This window comes from Salmo salar, chromosome ssa14 (assembly GCF_905237065.1).
Source record: "Salmo salar chromosome ssa14, Ssal_v3.1, whole genome shotgun sequence".
In the NCBI taxonomy this organism is placed as follows: Eukaryota; Metazoa; Chordata; class Actinopteri; order Salmoniformes; family Salmonidae; genus Salmo; species Salmo salar.
Window position 1 is genome coordinate 47,901,485 of NC_059455.1, and position 13,272 is coordinate 47,914,756.

A 13,272-nucleotide genomic window follows, 5' to 3' on the forward strand; every position below is an offset into this window, starting at 1 on the left:
TAAGTGGATCTGGATAAGAGAGTCTGCTAAATGACTCACTACTGTAAGTGGATCTGGATAAGAGAGTCTGCTAAATGACTCACTACTGTAAGTGGATCTGGATAAGAGAGTCTGCTAAATGACTCACTACTGTAAGTGGATCTGGATAAGAGAGTCTGCTAAATGACTCACATGTACGTGTAAATGTGTGATGGATATTGCAATAGAGCAGAATGATTCTCAAAGGTCAGTGATCGGTCCCATTGATGCTGTAATGTGTTGTTGGCTTGGGCAGGGTTCTCCTGGAGAACGAGGTGCTGCCGGTCCTGGAGGTCCCATCGGTCTATCAGGACGCACTGGACCCCAGGGAGGCCCGGGTCCAGCCGGAGAGAAGGGAGGCCCGGTGAGTACACACCTCAGAACACACACAGTCCTTAGACTTTATTCAAAACGTTTTATTTTTCATTCCTTTGTCAAGTGATGTTTTCATCACAAATTTAAAAAAAAATCATGAACCATGTGTATTTTAACTGTTTGTTGACTGTGGCCCCTACTATCTGTCTGTCCCCAGGGAGAGAAAGGTCCCATGGGACCAGCTGGACGTGACGGTATCCAAGGTCCAGTCGGTCTTCCTGGCCCTGCAGGCCCCCAGGGGCCCCCTGGAGAGGACGGAGACAAGGTACAGTAACCTATAGTTATAGAATCAGACATGGTTCACTAACCTATAGTTATATAGACCGACAAGGTACACTAACAGACAGACAATGTACACTAACCTATAGTTATAGAGACAGAGAAGCTACAGTAACCTATAGTTATAGAGGCAGACAAGGTACGCTAACTTATAGTTGTAGGCCCTGAGATAGACTCGCTTCCTGTCCAGCAGGTATACTTGTAAATCAAGCTGCCTCATGCTACAGAATCAGGAAATAGGCTCCTGACCTATGGGCCATTCTGGCTCCTGCCCTATGGGCCATTCTGGCTCCTGCCCTATGGGCCATTCTGGCTCCTGACCTATGGGCCATTCTGTCTCCTGACCTATGGGCCATTCTGTCTCCTGCCCTATGGGCCATTCTGTCTCCTGCCCTATGGGCCATTCTGGTTCCTGCCCTATGGGCCTTTCTGGCTCGTGCCCTATGGGCCATTCTGGCTCGTGCCCTATGGGCCATTCTGGCTCCTGACCTATGGGCCATTCTGGTTCCTGCCCTATGGGCCATTCTGGTTCCTGCCCTATGGGCCATTCTGGCTCCTGACCTATGGGCCATTCTGGCTCCTGCCCTATGGGCCGTTCTGGCTTGAACAAGGCTTACTTACTTACTTTTCAGTAATTGAGAGTTTAGTTCAGTAGTGACAGTATAGTTCATGTAATTGACAGTATAGGTCAGTAATTTCAGTAATTGAAAGTATAATTCGGTAATTTAAAGTTCATTAATGGACAGTATAGTTCAGTAATGGACAGTATAGTTCAGTAATTGAAGGTATAGTTCAGTAACTTGCAGTATAGTTAAGTAATTGACAGTATAGTTTAGTAATTGAAGGTATAATTCAGTAATTGACAGTATAGTTCAGTAATTGACACTATAGGTCAGTCATTTCAGTAATTGAAAGTATAATTCAGTAATTTAAAGTTCATTAATTGACAGTATAGTTCATTAATTGACAGTATAGTTCAGTAATGGACAGTATAGTTCAGTAATTGAAGGTATAGTTCAGTAACTTGCAGTATAGTTAAGTAATTGACAGTATAGTTTAGTAGTTGAAGGTATAATTCAGTAACTGGCAGTATAGGTCAGTAATTGAAAGTAATTGAAAGTATAATTCAGTAATTTATAGTTCAGTAATTGAAGGTATAGTTCAGTAATTGACAGTATAGTTCAGTAATTGACAGTATAGTTTATTAATTGACAGTATAGTTCAGTAATTTCAGTAATTTAAAGTATAATTCAGTAATTTAAAGTTCATTAATTGACAGTATAGTTCAGTAATTGACAGTATAGTTCAGTCATTTAAGGTATAGTTCAATAATTGACAGTATAATTCAGTAGTTTATAGTTCAGTAATTGACAGTATATTTCAGTAATTGACAGTATCGTTCAGTAACTGACAGCGTAGTTCAGTAATTGAAGGTATAGTTCAATAATTGACATTATAATTCAGTAGTTTGTAGTTCAGTAATTGACAGTATAGTTCAGTAATTGACAGTATAGTTCAGTAATTTAAGGTATAGTTCAATAATTGACAGTATAATTCAGTTGTTTATAGTTCAGTAATTGACAGTATAGTTCAGTAATTGACAGTATCGTTCCGTAACTGACAGTGTAGTTCAGTAATTGAAGGTATAGTTCAATAATTGACAGTATAATTCAGTAGTTTGTAGTTCAGTAATTGACAGTATAGTTCAGTAATTGACAGTATAGTTCAGTAATTGACAGTATAGTTCAGTAATTGAAGGTATAATTCAGTAATTTACAGTTCAGTAATTGACAGTATAGTTCAGTAATTGAAGGTATAATTCAGTCATTTACAGTTCAGTAAATGACAGTATAGTTCAGTAATTGACAGTATAGTTCAGTAATTGATGGTATAATTCAGTAATTTACAGTTCAGTAATTGACAGTATAGTTCAGTAATTGAAGGTGTAGTTCAATAATAGACAGTATAGTTCAATAATTGAAGGTGTAGTTCAATAATTGAAGGTGTAGTTCAATAATTGACAGTATAGTTCTGTCAGTAAATGCTAGGAGTGGTGGTAGGAGTCAGGCGCAGAGAGCAGAGGTAAGGAGATAATGTGTTTATTCCGTAACACAACAAAAACGGTCGACCCCAACACAACCGGCGTGAAAATGCGAGGTGCCCAAAAACAACAGGTACACAGCACGCACATAAAACAACACTATACGATCGCCAGCACATCCAATAACAAAACACACTGACGCAAATAATCCCGCACAAACCTGAGCGGGCTAAACAGGCTTAAATAACCATAAATCAAGAGAACCAAATGGGGAACAGGTGCAAACAATAAGACATACCAAACGAAAAGGAAAAAGGGATCAGCGGCGGCTAGTAGGCCGGTGACGACGACTGCCGAGCGCCGTCCGAGCAGGCAGGGGAGCCACCTTCGGTGGAATTCGTGACAGTACCCCCCTCCTGACGCGTGACTCCCGCAGCGCGCCGCCACCGGCCTCGAGGGCGACCCGGAGGACGAGGCGCAGGGCGATCCCCATGAAGGCGGTGGAATTCCCTCAGTAGTGGGGGGTCCAAAATGTCCTTCCTAGGTACCCAGCACCTCTCCTCCGCGCCGTACCCCTCCCAGTCGACGAGGTACTGTAGGACCCCCCCCGAAGTCTGGAGTCCAGAATGGCGCGTATCTTATACGCCGGGGACCCCCCAATGTCCAGCGGGGGTGGAGGAACCTCCGGGACCTCACCTTCCTGCATGGGACCAGCCACCACCGGCCTGAGGAGAGACACATGAAACAAGGGGTTAATACGGTAGTAAGATGGAAGTTGTAACCGGTAACACCTTGTTTATCCTCCTCAGGACTTTAAACGGCCCTACACACTGAGGGCCCAGCTTCCGGCAGGGCAAGCGGAGGGGCAGGTTTCTAGCCGAGAGCCAGACTCGATCCCCTGGTGCAAACACAGGGGTCTCACTGCGGTGCTGGTCAGCGCTCTTCTTCTGCCGTCCACTCGCCTTAGTGAGTGCGTCTTGGACGGCTCTCCAAGTGTCCTTCGAGCGCTGCACCCAATCCTCCACCGCAGGAGCCTCGGTCTGGGTCTGGTGCCATGGAGCCAGGACCGGCTGGTAGCCCAACACGCACTGGAACGGTGACATGTTGGTCGATGAGTGACGTAGGGAATTTTGGGCTATTTCTGCCCATGGGACGTATCTCGCCCATTCCCTGGGCCGGTCCCGGCAATACGTCCTTAGAAACCTACCCACCTCTTGGTTCACCCTCTCCACCTGCCCATTACTTTCGGGGTGGAAACCCGAGGTCAGGCTGACCGAGACCCCCAAACGTTCCATGAACGCCCTCCAAACTCTGGACGTGAACTGGGGACCCCGATCAGAAACGATGTCCTCGGGCACCCCGTAGTGCCGGAAGACATGGGTAAACAGGGCCTCCGCAGTCTGCAGAGCCGTAGGGAGACCGGGCAACGGGATGAGACGGCAGGACTTCGAGAATCGATCCACAACGACCAGGATAGTGGTGTTCCCCTGAGAGACGGGAAGGTCAGTGAGGAAGTCCACTGACAAGTGCGACCACGGCCGCTGTGGAACGGGGAGGGGGTGTAATTTCCCTCTAGGCAGGTGTCGAGGAGCCTTGCTCTGAGCGCACACCGAGCAGGAGGAAACATACTACCGCACGTCCTTGGCCAAGGTGGACCACCAGTACTTTCCCCTCAGGTTCCGCACTGTCCTCTCGATCCCAGGGTGACCCGAAGAGGGGAGATTATGGGCCCATCGAATCAATCCATCACGGAGACCAAGCGGCACGTACTGGACACCTGCCGGACACTGCGATGGTGCATGTTCCAACCGTAACGCCCGCTCGATCTCCGCGTCCAACTCCCATACCACCGGAGCTACCAAGCACGATGCTGGAATGATGGGAGCCGGATCGATGGCCCTCTCCTCGGTGTCATATAGGCGGGACAGTGCGTCGGCCTTCGTGTTCTGTGCACCTGGCCGTTAAGAGATCGTGAACCGGAAACGGGTAAAGAACATGGCCCACCTGGCCTGATGCAGATTCAGTCTCCTAGCTGCCCGGATGTACTCGAGATTATGGTGGTCAGTCCAGATGAGGAAAGGGTGCTTAGCCCCCTCAAGCCAATGTCTCCACACCTTCAGAGCCTTGACCACAGCTAACAACTCCCGGTCCCCCACGTCATAGTTCTGCTCCGCCGGCCCGAGCTTCCTGGAAAAGAAAGTGCACGGGCGGAGTTTGGGTGGCGTGCCCGAGCGCTGTGATAGCACGGCCCCCACCCCAGTCTCGGACGCGTCCACCTCCACTATGAATGCCAAAGAGGGATCCGGATGAGCCAGCACGGGAGCGTCGGTAAACAGCTCCTTCAGGCGACTGAACGCTCTGTTCGCCTCTGCTGACCAGCGCAAGCGTGCCGGACCCCCCTTCAGCAGTGAGGTAATGGGAGCAGCAACTTGACCAAAGCCCCGGATAAACCTCCGGTAGTAATTGGCAAACCCTAAAAACCGCTGCACCTCCTTTACCGTGGTAGGAGTTGGCCAATTATGCACGGCTTTAACGCGGTCATCCTCCATCACCACCCCCGAGGTGGAAATGCGATACCCCAGGAAGGAAACGGCTCGTTTGAAAAACTCACATTTCTCAGCCTTAACGTACAGGTCATTCTCCAGCAGTCGCACAAGCACCTTGTGCACCAGGGAGACATGCGCGGCGCGGGTGGCGGAATAGATCAGGATGTCATCAATATACACTACCACCCCCTGCCCGTGCAGGTCCCTGAGAATCTTGTCAACAAAGGATTGAAAGACGGCTGGAGCATTCTTTAACCCATACGGCATGACGAGGTACTCATAGTGGCCCGATGTGGTACTGAATGCGGTTTTCCACTCGTCTCCTCCCCGGATACGCACCAGATTGTATGCGCTCCTGAGGTCCAATTTCGTGAAAAAACGCGCGCCGTGAAATGATTCCACCGCCGTAGCGATGAGAGGTAGCGGGTAACTAAACCCTACTGTGATAGAATTTAGACCTCGATAATCAATGCACGGACGCAGCCCTCCATCCTTTTTCTCAACGAAAAAGAAACTCGAGGAGACGGGTGACATGGAGGGCCGAATGTACCCCTGTCTCAGAGATTCCGTGACATATGTCTCCATAGCCAACGTCTCCTCCTGTGACAATGGGTACACGTGACTCCTGGGAAGTGTAGCGTTTACCTGGAGGTTTATCACGCAATCCCCTCGTCGATGAGGTGGTAATCGGGTCACCCTCTTTTTACAGAAGGCGATAGCCAAATCGGCATACTCTGAGGGAATGCGCACAGTGGAAACCTGGTCTGGACTCTCCACCGTCGTCGCACCGATGGAAACTCCCTTACACCTGCCTGAGCACTCCTCTGACCGCCCTCTGAGAGCCCCCTGTCTCCACGAAATATTGTGATTGTGATTGGCCAGCCAGGGAATCCCCAGCACCACCGGAAACGCAGGCGAATCAATGAGGAAGAGACTAATCCGTTCCCCATGATCCCCCTGCGTTACCATGTGGCACCATGGCCTCCCTGACCAGTCCTGATCCTAATGGTTGGCTATCTAAGGAGTGCACGGGGAAAGGTTGGTCCAACGACACCAGGGGAATCCCTAGCCTTAACGCGAGCCCACGATCCATAAAGTTTCCAGCTGCGCCTGAATCGACTAGCGCCTTATGCTGGAAAGAGGGAGAAAACAAGGGGAAAGTTACTAAAACAAACATATGACCAACAGGGAGCTCTGGGTGAGGTTGGTGCTTACTCACCTGAGGTGAACGAGGAGTGCTCCGCCTGCCATCCCGATTCCCAGAGGAGCTCCCCCAGCACCGATCGGTAGTATGTCCTCTCCGACCACACTGGGTACAGGAGGAGCCTCCTCCTCCGGTTCCCCTGGACGCGGCCCCCCCTAGCTCCATAGGGACGGGAGCTGGAGGACCTGGAGGTGGAACCAACATGGCCCGGTCCGGACGCCCGCGAGCAGCCAGCAGGTTGTCGAGATGAATGGACATGTCTATTAGTTCATCCAGTGAGAGGGTAGTGTCCCGACAGGCTAGCTCCCGGCGGACGTCCTCCCGGAGGCTACAACGATAGTGGTCCATCAGGGCCCTGTCGTTCCACCCCGCTCCAGCAGCCAGGGTCCGGAACTCCAGAGCAAAGTCCTGTGCGCTCCTCATCTCCTGCCGCAGGTGGAACAGCCGTTCACCCGACGCCCGGCCCTCTGCTGGGTGGTCGAACACGGCCCGGAAACGGCGGGTGAACTCGGGGTAGTGATCCCTTGCCGAGTCTGGGCCATACCACACTGCGTTGGCCCACTCCAGGGCACGTCCCGTTAAGCAGGAGACGAGGACGCTTACGCTCTCCTCTCCCGAGGGAGTCGGACGAACGGTAGACAGGTACAACGCCAACTGTAGCAGGAACCCCTGGCACCCAGCCGCCGCTCCATCGTACTCCTGGGGAGAGCCAGGCGCAAGGCTCCGGGTCCGGACGCCGGTGGAGGGGTAGCTGTTGGGGGGAGTTGGTGCGGGGGATGCGGTAGGGAGGCCACTCCTCTCCCATCGGTCCATCCTCTCCATCATCTGATCCATCGCTGAGCCTATTCGGTGGAGAATGGTGGTATGATGGAGGACCCGTTCTTCCATCGATGGGAGAGGAGGGGAGGCTGCTCCTGCTGACTCCATAGCTGCTGCGGGATTCTGTCAGTAAATGCTAGGAGTGGTGGTAGGAGTCAGGCGCAGAGAGCAGAGGTAAGGAGATAATGTGTTTATTCCGTAACACAACAAAAACGGTCGACGCCAACACAACCGGCGTGAAAATGCGAGGTGCCCAAAAACAACAGGTACACAGCACGCACATAAAACAACACTATACGATCGCCAGCACATCCAATAACAAAACACACTGACGCAAATAATCCCACACAAACCTGGGCGGGCTAAACAGGCTTAAATAACCATAAATCAAGAGAACCAAATGGGGAACAGGTGCAAACAATAAGACATACCAAACGAAAAGGAAAAAGGGATCAGCGGCGGCTAGTAGGCCGGTGACGACAACCGCCGAGCGCCGCCCGAGCAGGCAGGGGAGCCACCTTCGGTGGAATTCGTGACAAGTTCAGTAGTTTATAGTTCAGTAATTGACAGTATAGTTCAGTAATTGACAGTATAGTTCAGTAATGGACAGTATAGTTCAGTAATACAGTGTACTGTATACTGCACCATGTCTAAGGGATGAATGCTGTCGTTCAGGGCATTGCATTGGGACGAGGCAGAGCTGATAGTGTATGATACACATGCCTAATGTTTTGTGGGTTAAGAGTATTACATTAAAGCTATTATGATGTTAATGACTTTCTATGGCATGTTTAATTATGCTGTTGGATAGGTGTGAAAATGTTTTGGAAATTAAGCTACAGAGTAGACACACACACACACACACACACACACACACACACACACACACACACACACGCATTGCCATTAACTAATCGTTTTTTGTTAGTCTGGGGCAAACAAAGTGGATGTTCTTAGCTAATGCACTGGATTTATATCTACCAAGGGTGTGTGTGTGTTATCATCACACACACACACACACACACATAACCACACAGACATACATACACACACACACACACACACACACATACACACACACACACAAATATATATACACACAAACACACTCACACATACACACACACACACACACACACACACATACACACACACACACACACACACTCACAGACACTCCCGCTGACACACACACACACACACACACACACACACACACACACACACACACACACACACACACACACCCGTCCTCCATAGCGACAGTGTGACAGTGGGAGTGCCAGTAGAGGGATAGCCCGAGCCAAGTAATCAATTCATTGCAATCACGAACTCCAAGGTCTTTGTCCAATCAAATTAAAATCTCTACTAATAATATTTACCACCCAATCACGGTAAAGGTGACATTTGGAAAATATTGGGCTTGAATAGACAATAAGTCGGAAAGTTTGTTAAAGACGGGCTAAAATAAAGTAGACTAAAATAAAATAGGATCAAGGCTCTTTGGGTCCTACTATATAAAATCAATGTGTTGTTGTCATTATCATAACTTGTGTTGTTGTGTGTTCTGTCCCAGGGAGAGGTTGGTGAGCCTGGCCAGAAGGGAAGCAAAGCAGACAAGGGTGAACAGGTAATTTGTCATCATTTTCTTTTCCTCTTGTAGGAAAGGTTTCTAGAGAAACTTCTTGAGAAACCTGTACTGGTCCACGGACCAGAGGTCCGGACACTGGTCCAGTATACTCCTAGGAAGTCACCTCAAATGACCTCAAGAGTGTCCTTTGTTGCTAGTATGGTCCATTAAGAATCACTACAGATCAACTTTTATACTATGGAGTGTGAAGACACTGGCACTGTATCCCTACTAGCTCTGACTGACTGTATCTCTTGTCTCTATTGTCCTCTTGTCGTCTCTGTCCCTGTTAACTCTGTTGTCCCCTTGTTGTCTCTGTCCCTGTTAGCTCTGTTGTCCCCTTGTTGTCTCTGTCCCTGTTAACTCTGTTGTCCCGTTGTTGTATCTGTCCCTATTAACTCTGTTGTCCCCTTGTGGTCTCTGTCCCTGTTAACTCTGTTGTTGCCTTTGTCCCTGTTCAATCTGTTGTCCCCTTGTTGTCTCTGTCCCTGTTAGCTCTGTTGTCCCCTTGTTGTCTCTGTCCCTGTTAACTCTGTTGTCCCGTTGTTGTATCTGTCCCTGTTAACTCTGTTGTCCCCTTGTGGTCTCTGTCCCTGTTAACTCTGTTGTTGCCTTTGTCCCTGTTCAATCTGTTGTCCCCTTGTCGTCTCTGTCCCTGTTAGCTCTGTTGTCCCCTTGTTGTCTCTGTCCCTGTTAACTCTGTTGTCTCTGTCCCTGTTAACTCTGTTGTCCCCTTGTTGTATCTGGCCTTGTTTACTCTGTTGTCCCCTTGTTGTCTCTGTCCCTGTTAACCCTGTTGTCCCCTTGTTGTCTCAGTCCCTGCTAACTCTGTTGTCCCCTCTAACTGTTTCTGTCTCAGTCCCTGCTAACTCTGTTGTCCCCTCTAACTGTTTCTGTCTCAGTCCCTGCTAACTCTGTTGTCCCCTCTAACTGTTTCTGTTTCTGTCCCGTGGTTGTTTGTAGGGTCCTCCTGGTCCAGGAGGTCTTCAAGGTGTCATCGGAGCTCCTGGTCCTGCTGTGAGTATTCATTCACCTTTAACCTCTCACCTTTCAACTTCAAACTCTCACCTCAGACCCAACTCATTAACCCTGAACTGTTACCCCTCAACTCAGCCCCCTCTCGTGTTATTCTAACATAGCCAGAGTCGGGTGGCAGACCAGCTTCAATTCATCACAGATATTACTAAATTATGAATATTCATCACAGATATTACTAATGGATGAATATTCATCACATACATTACTAATGGATGAATATTCATCGCACATATTACTAAAGGATTACTTTTCATCGCAGATATTACTAAAGGATGAATATTCATCACATATATTACAGAATGACAAATATTAATCACAGATATTACTAAAGGCTGAATATATATTACAGATATTACTAAAGGCTGAATATATATTACAGATATTACTAAAGGCTGAATATATATTACAGATGTTACTAAAGGCTGAATATATATTACAGACGTTACTAAAGGCTGAATATATATTACAGATATTACTAAAGGCTGAATATATATTACAGATATGACTAAAGGCTGAATATATATTACAGATGTTACTAAAGGCTGAATATATATTACAGATATTACTAAAGGCTGAATATATATTACAGATATTACTAAAGGCTGAATATATATTACAGATGTTACTAAAGGCTGAATATATATTACAGATGTTACTAAAGGCTGAATATATATTACAGATGTTACTACCGCTAAGTGGCTGCAGCTGTGACTTCTGCTGAAGTGGTGGGTTCTCTTTTTTAGTACCCAAATACCCAAGACCTAAAATGTCTTTGTCCAGTATGAGCGTAGAACAGAAACTATAACAAGCCTACAACAAGCCTACAGCAAACCTACAACAAGACTACAGCAAGCCTATAACAAGCCTACAACAAGCCTACAACAAGCCTACAATAAGCCTACAGCAAACCTACAGCAAGACTACAAGAAGTCTACAATAAGCCTACAGCAAGACTACAAGAAGTCTACAATAAACCTACAGCAAGCCTACAAGAAGTCTACAATAAGCCTACAGCAAGACTACAAGAAGTCTACAATAAGCCTACAATAAGCCTACAGCAAGACTACAAGAAGCCTACAATAAGCCTACAGTAAGACTACAAGAAGCCTACAATAAGCCTACAGTAAGACTACAAGAAGTCTACAATAAGCCTACAGCAAGACTACAAGAAGTCTACAATAAGCCTACAGTAAGACTACAAGAAGCCTACAATAAGCCTACAGTAAGACTACAAGAAGTCTACAATAAGCCTACAACAAGACTACAAGAAGTCTACAATAAGCCTACAGCAAGACTACAAGAAGCCTACAATAAGCCTACAGTAAGACTACAATAAGTCTACAATAAGCCTACAGCAAGACTACAAGAAGCCTACAATAAGCCTACAGCAAGACTACAAGAAGCCTACAATAAGCCTACAGTAAGACTACAAGAAGTCTACAATAAGCCTACAGCAAGACTACAAGAAGCCTACAATAAGCCTACAGTAAGACTACAAGAAGTCTACAATAAGCCTACAGTAAGACTACAAGAAGCCTACAATAAGCCTACAGTAAGACTACAAGAAGTCTACAATAAGCCTACAGTAAGACTACAAGAAGCCTACAATAAGTCTACAGTAAGACTACAAGAAGTCTACAATAAGCCAACAACAAGCCTACCGGCTCTATGTTCCAAGACGAGCATTGCTGAGGTTTCATCTACAGACTTTTATCTGGGTAACCTTTTGCTGCAGGGGGCTAAATCAGGGTCACACAGAGTGCTTCTTGGTAGTCTTAAACAAATCTACTTTAAAACAAAAGTATACACCTCACACACATGGTTATGGGTTTTTAAAAAGTAGACACCTGGACCATGTCAGATATAGAGTTGAAATGTATTACATTTAGAGTTAGCATCCCCATACTACACTTCATATACATTACAGAAAACTGAAATATAACAAAACCTTTTGACATAGAAACACCAGATTTTTTGGCAGTTTTTTTATTTTATTTTTAATAATGTTGATTTAATTATGAAATTATGAAAAATGTGAGTAACATTCCACCCATGAGGCCACTAGATAATTTGACTGGAATGAAAGGGCAACGATTTTATCGTAAAACACACAAGAGACCTGTAGACAAAGACCTGGAAGTGAGCTGTCTGGAGACTACAGAGACTACAGTGTACTGAGAAGAAGAGTTACAGTGAGACTCAGGGCGTCTTACCAAACCCCTTTGGCCAGCTTGTTCTTTAAAAAAAAAACAACCTTGTCTCAAATCCCTACGTGATTTATCAACCCTGCAGTAGCCTTTAAACGAGTCCCACAAGCCAGACTCCACAGTCTTCCATTTTGTTGTGCTGTTATTTCTGGCCAAGCAGGACTCTACAGCGTCCCAAATGACATCCCATTCCCTTCCCTTTATAGTGCATAGGCTCCTGGTTAAAAGTAGGTCACTACATAGTGTTGGTAACCTACACTCAACTCAGATCAGCTCAGATCAGATCCATCGCATAATTCACTCTGTCCAAGATATTCTATATCTGCATGTTCCAGCCCCCCTAGAACATTACAGAACATTTCCCCCTGGTCATTCCTACTGCTGATCTGACATGAGTCGGGCGTTCAACTGAAGACTGTTGGTCAGCACCTCATATGCAGCTTCTCAGCCTCTCTACCTCCGCCCCTCCAGAGAGAGCCCCCTCTCACTCAACCCTATAGCCCTGTGGTGCTCCCATAGATTCAGTCAGCACATTTCAGGTCCTTACTTTTTCTCTCTCTCTGTCTCTCTCTCTCTCTCTCTCTCTCTCTCTCTCTCTCTTTATCTCTCTCTCTATCTCTCTCTCTCTCTCTCTCTCTCTCTCTCTCTCTCTCTCTCTCTCTCTCTCTCTCTCCACCCTCCCTTTTCCCCCCTCTCTCTCAATCACCTCTGTGATGTCACTGTGACCTCTAACCTTTGACCTCCAGGGTAGTGATGGTGAGTCAGGACCCAGGGGTCAGCAGGGTATGTTTGGCCAGAAGGGAGACGAAGGATCCAGAGGATTCCCTGGGCTACCTGGACCCATCGGACTGCAGGTACAACTACACACACACACACACACACACACACACACACACACACACACACACACACACACACACACACACACACACACACACACACACACAGTGTCGGGCGTTGGTGTTGTTGGCTTCAGTTTGTATTTGCATCTGTCAAGGCAGCAGCTACTCTTCCTGGGGTTTATTATGGATCCCCATTAGTTCCTGCCAAGGCAGCAGCTACTCTTCCTGGGGTTTATTATGGATCCCCATTAGTTCCTGCCAAGGCAGCAGCTA

At 47.2% G+C, this 13,272-nt stretch overlaps 1 protein-coding gene across 2 annotated transcripts in view; it reads left to right on the forward strand.

The window, feature by feature from the left end:
* Positions 1-13,272, forward strand: part of LOC106569492 (collagen alpha-1(XI) chain) — a 177,051-nt gene that overhangs the window by 136,704 nt on the left and 27,075 nt on the right. For both annotated transcript variants that reach the window (XR_006758848.1, XM_045694502.1), the window contains exons 40-44: positions 275-382; positions 551-658; positions 8,859-8,912; positions 9,876-9,929; positions 12,904-13,011. Coding sequence is in view for 1 of the 2 variants with exons in the window: in XM_045694502.1 (XP_045550458.1) it covers positions 275-382; positions 551-658; positions 8,859-8,912; positions 9,876-9,929; positions 12,904-13,011 (432 nt within the window). In the remaining variant the exon portion in view is untranslated. The remainder of the gene's footprint in view (positions 1-274; positions 383-550; positions 659-8,858; positions 8,913-9,875; positions 9,930-12,903; positions 13,012-13,272) is intronic.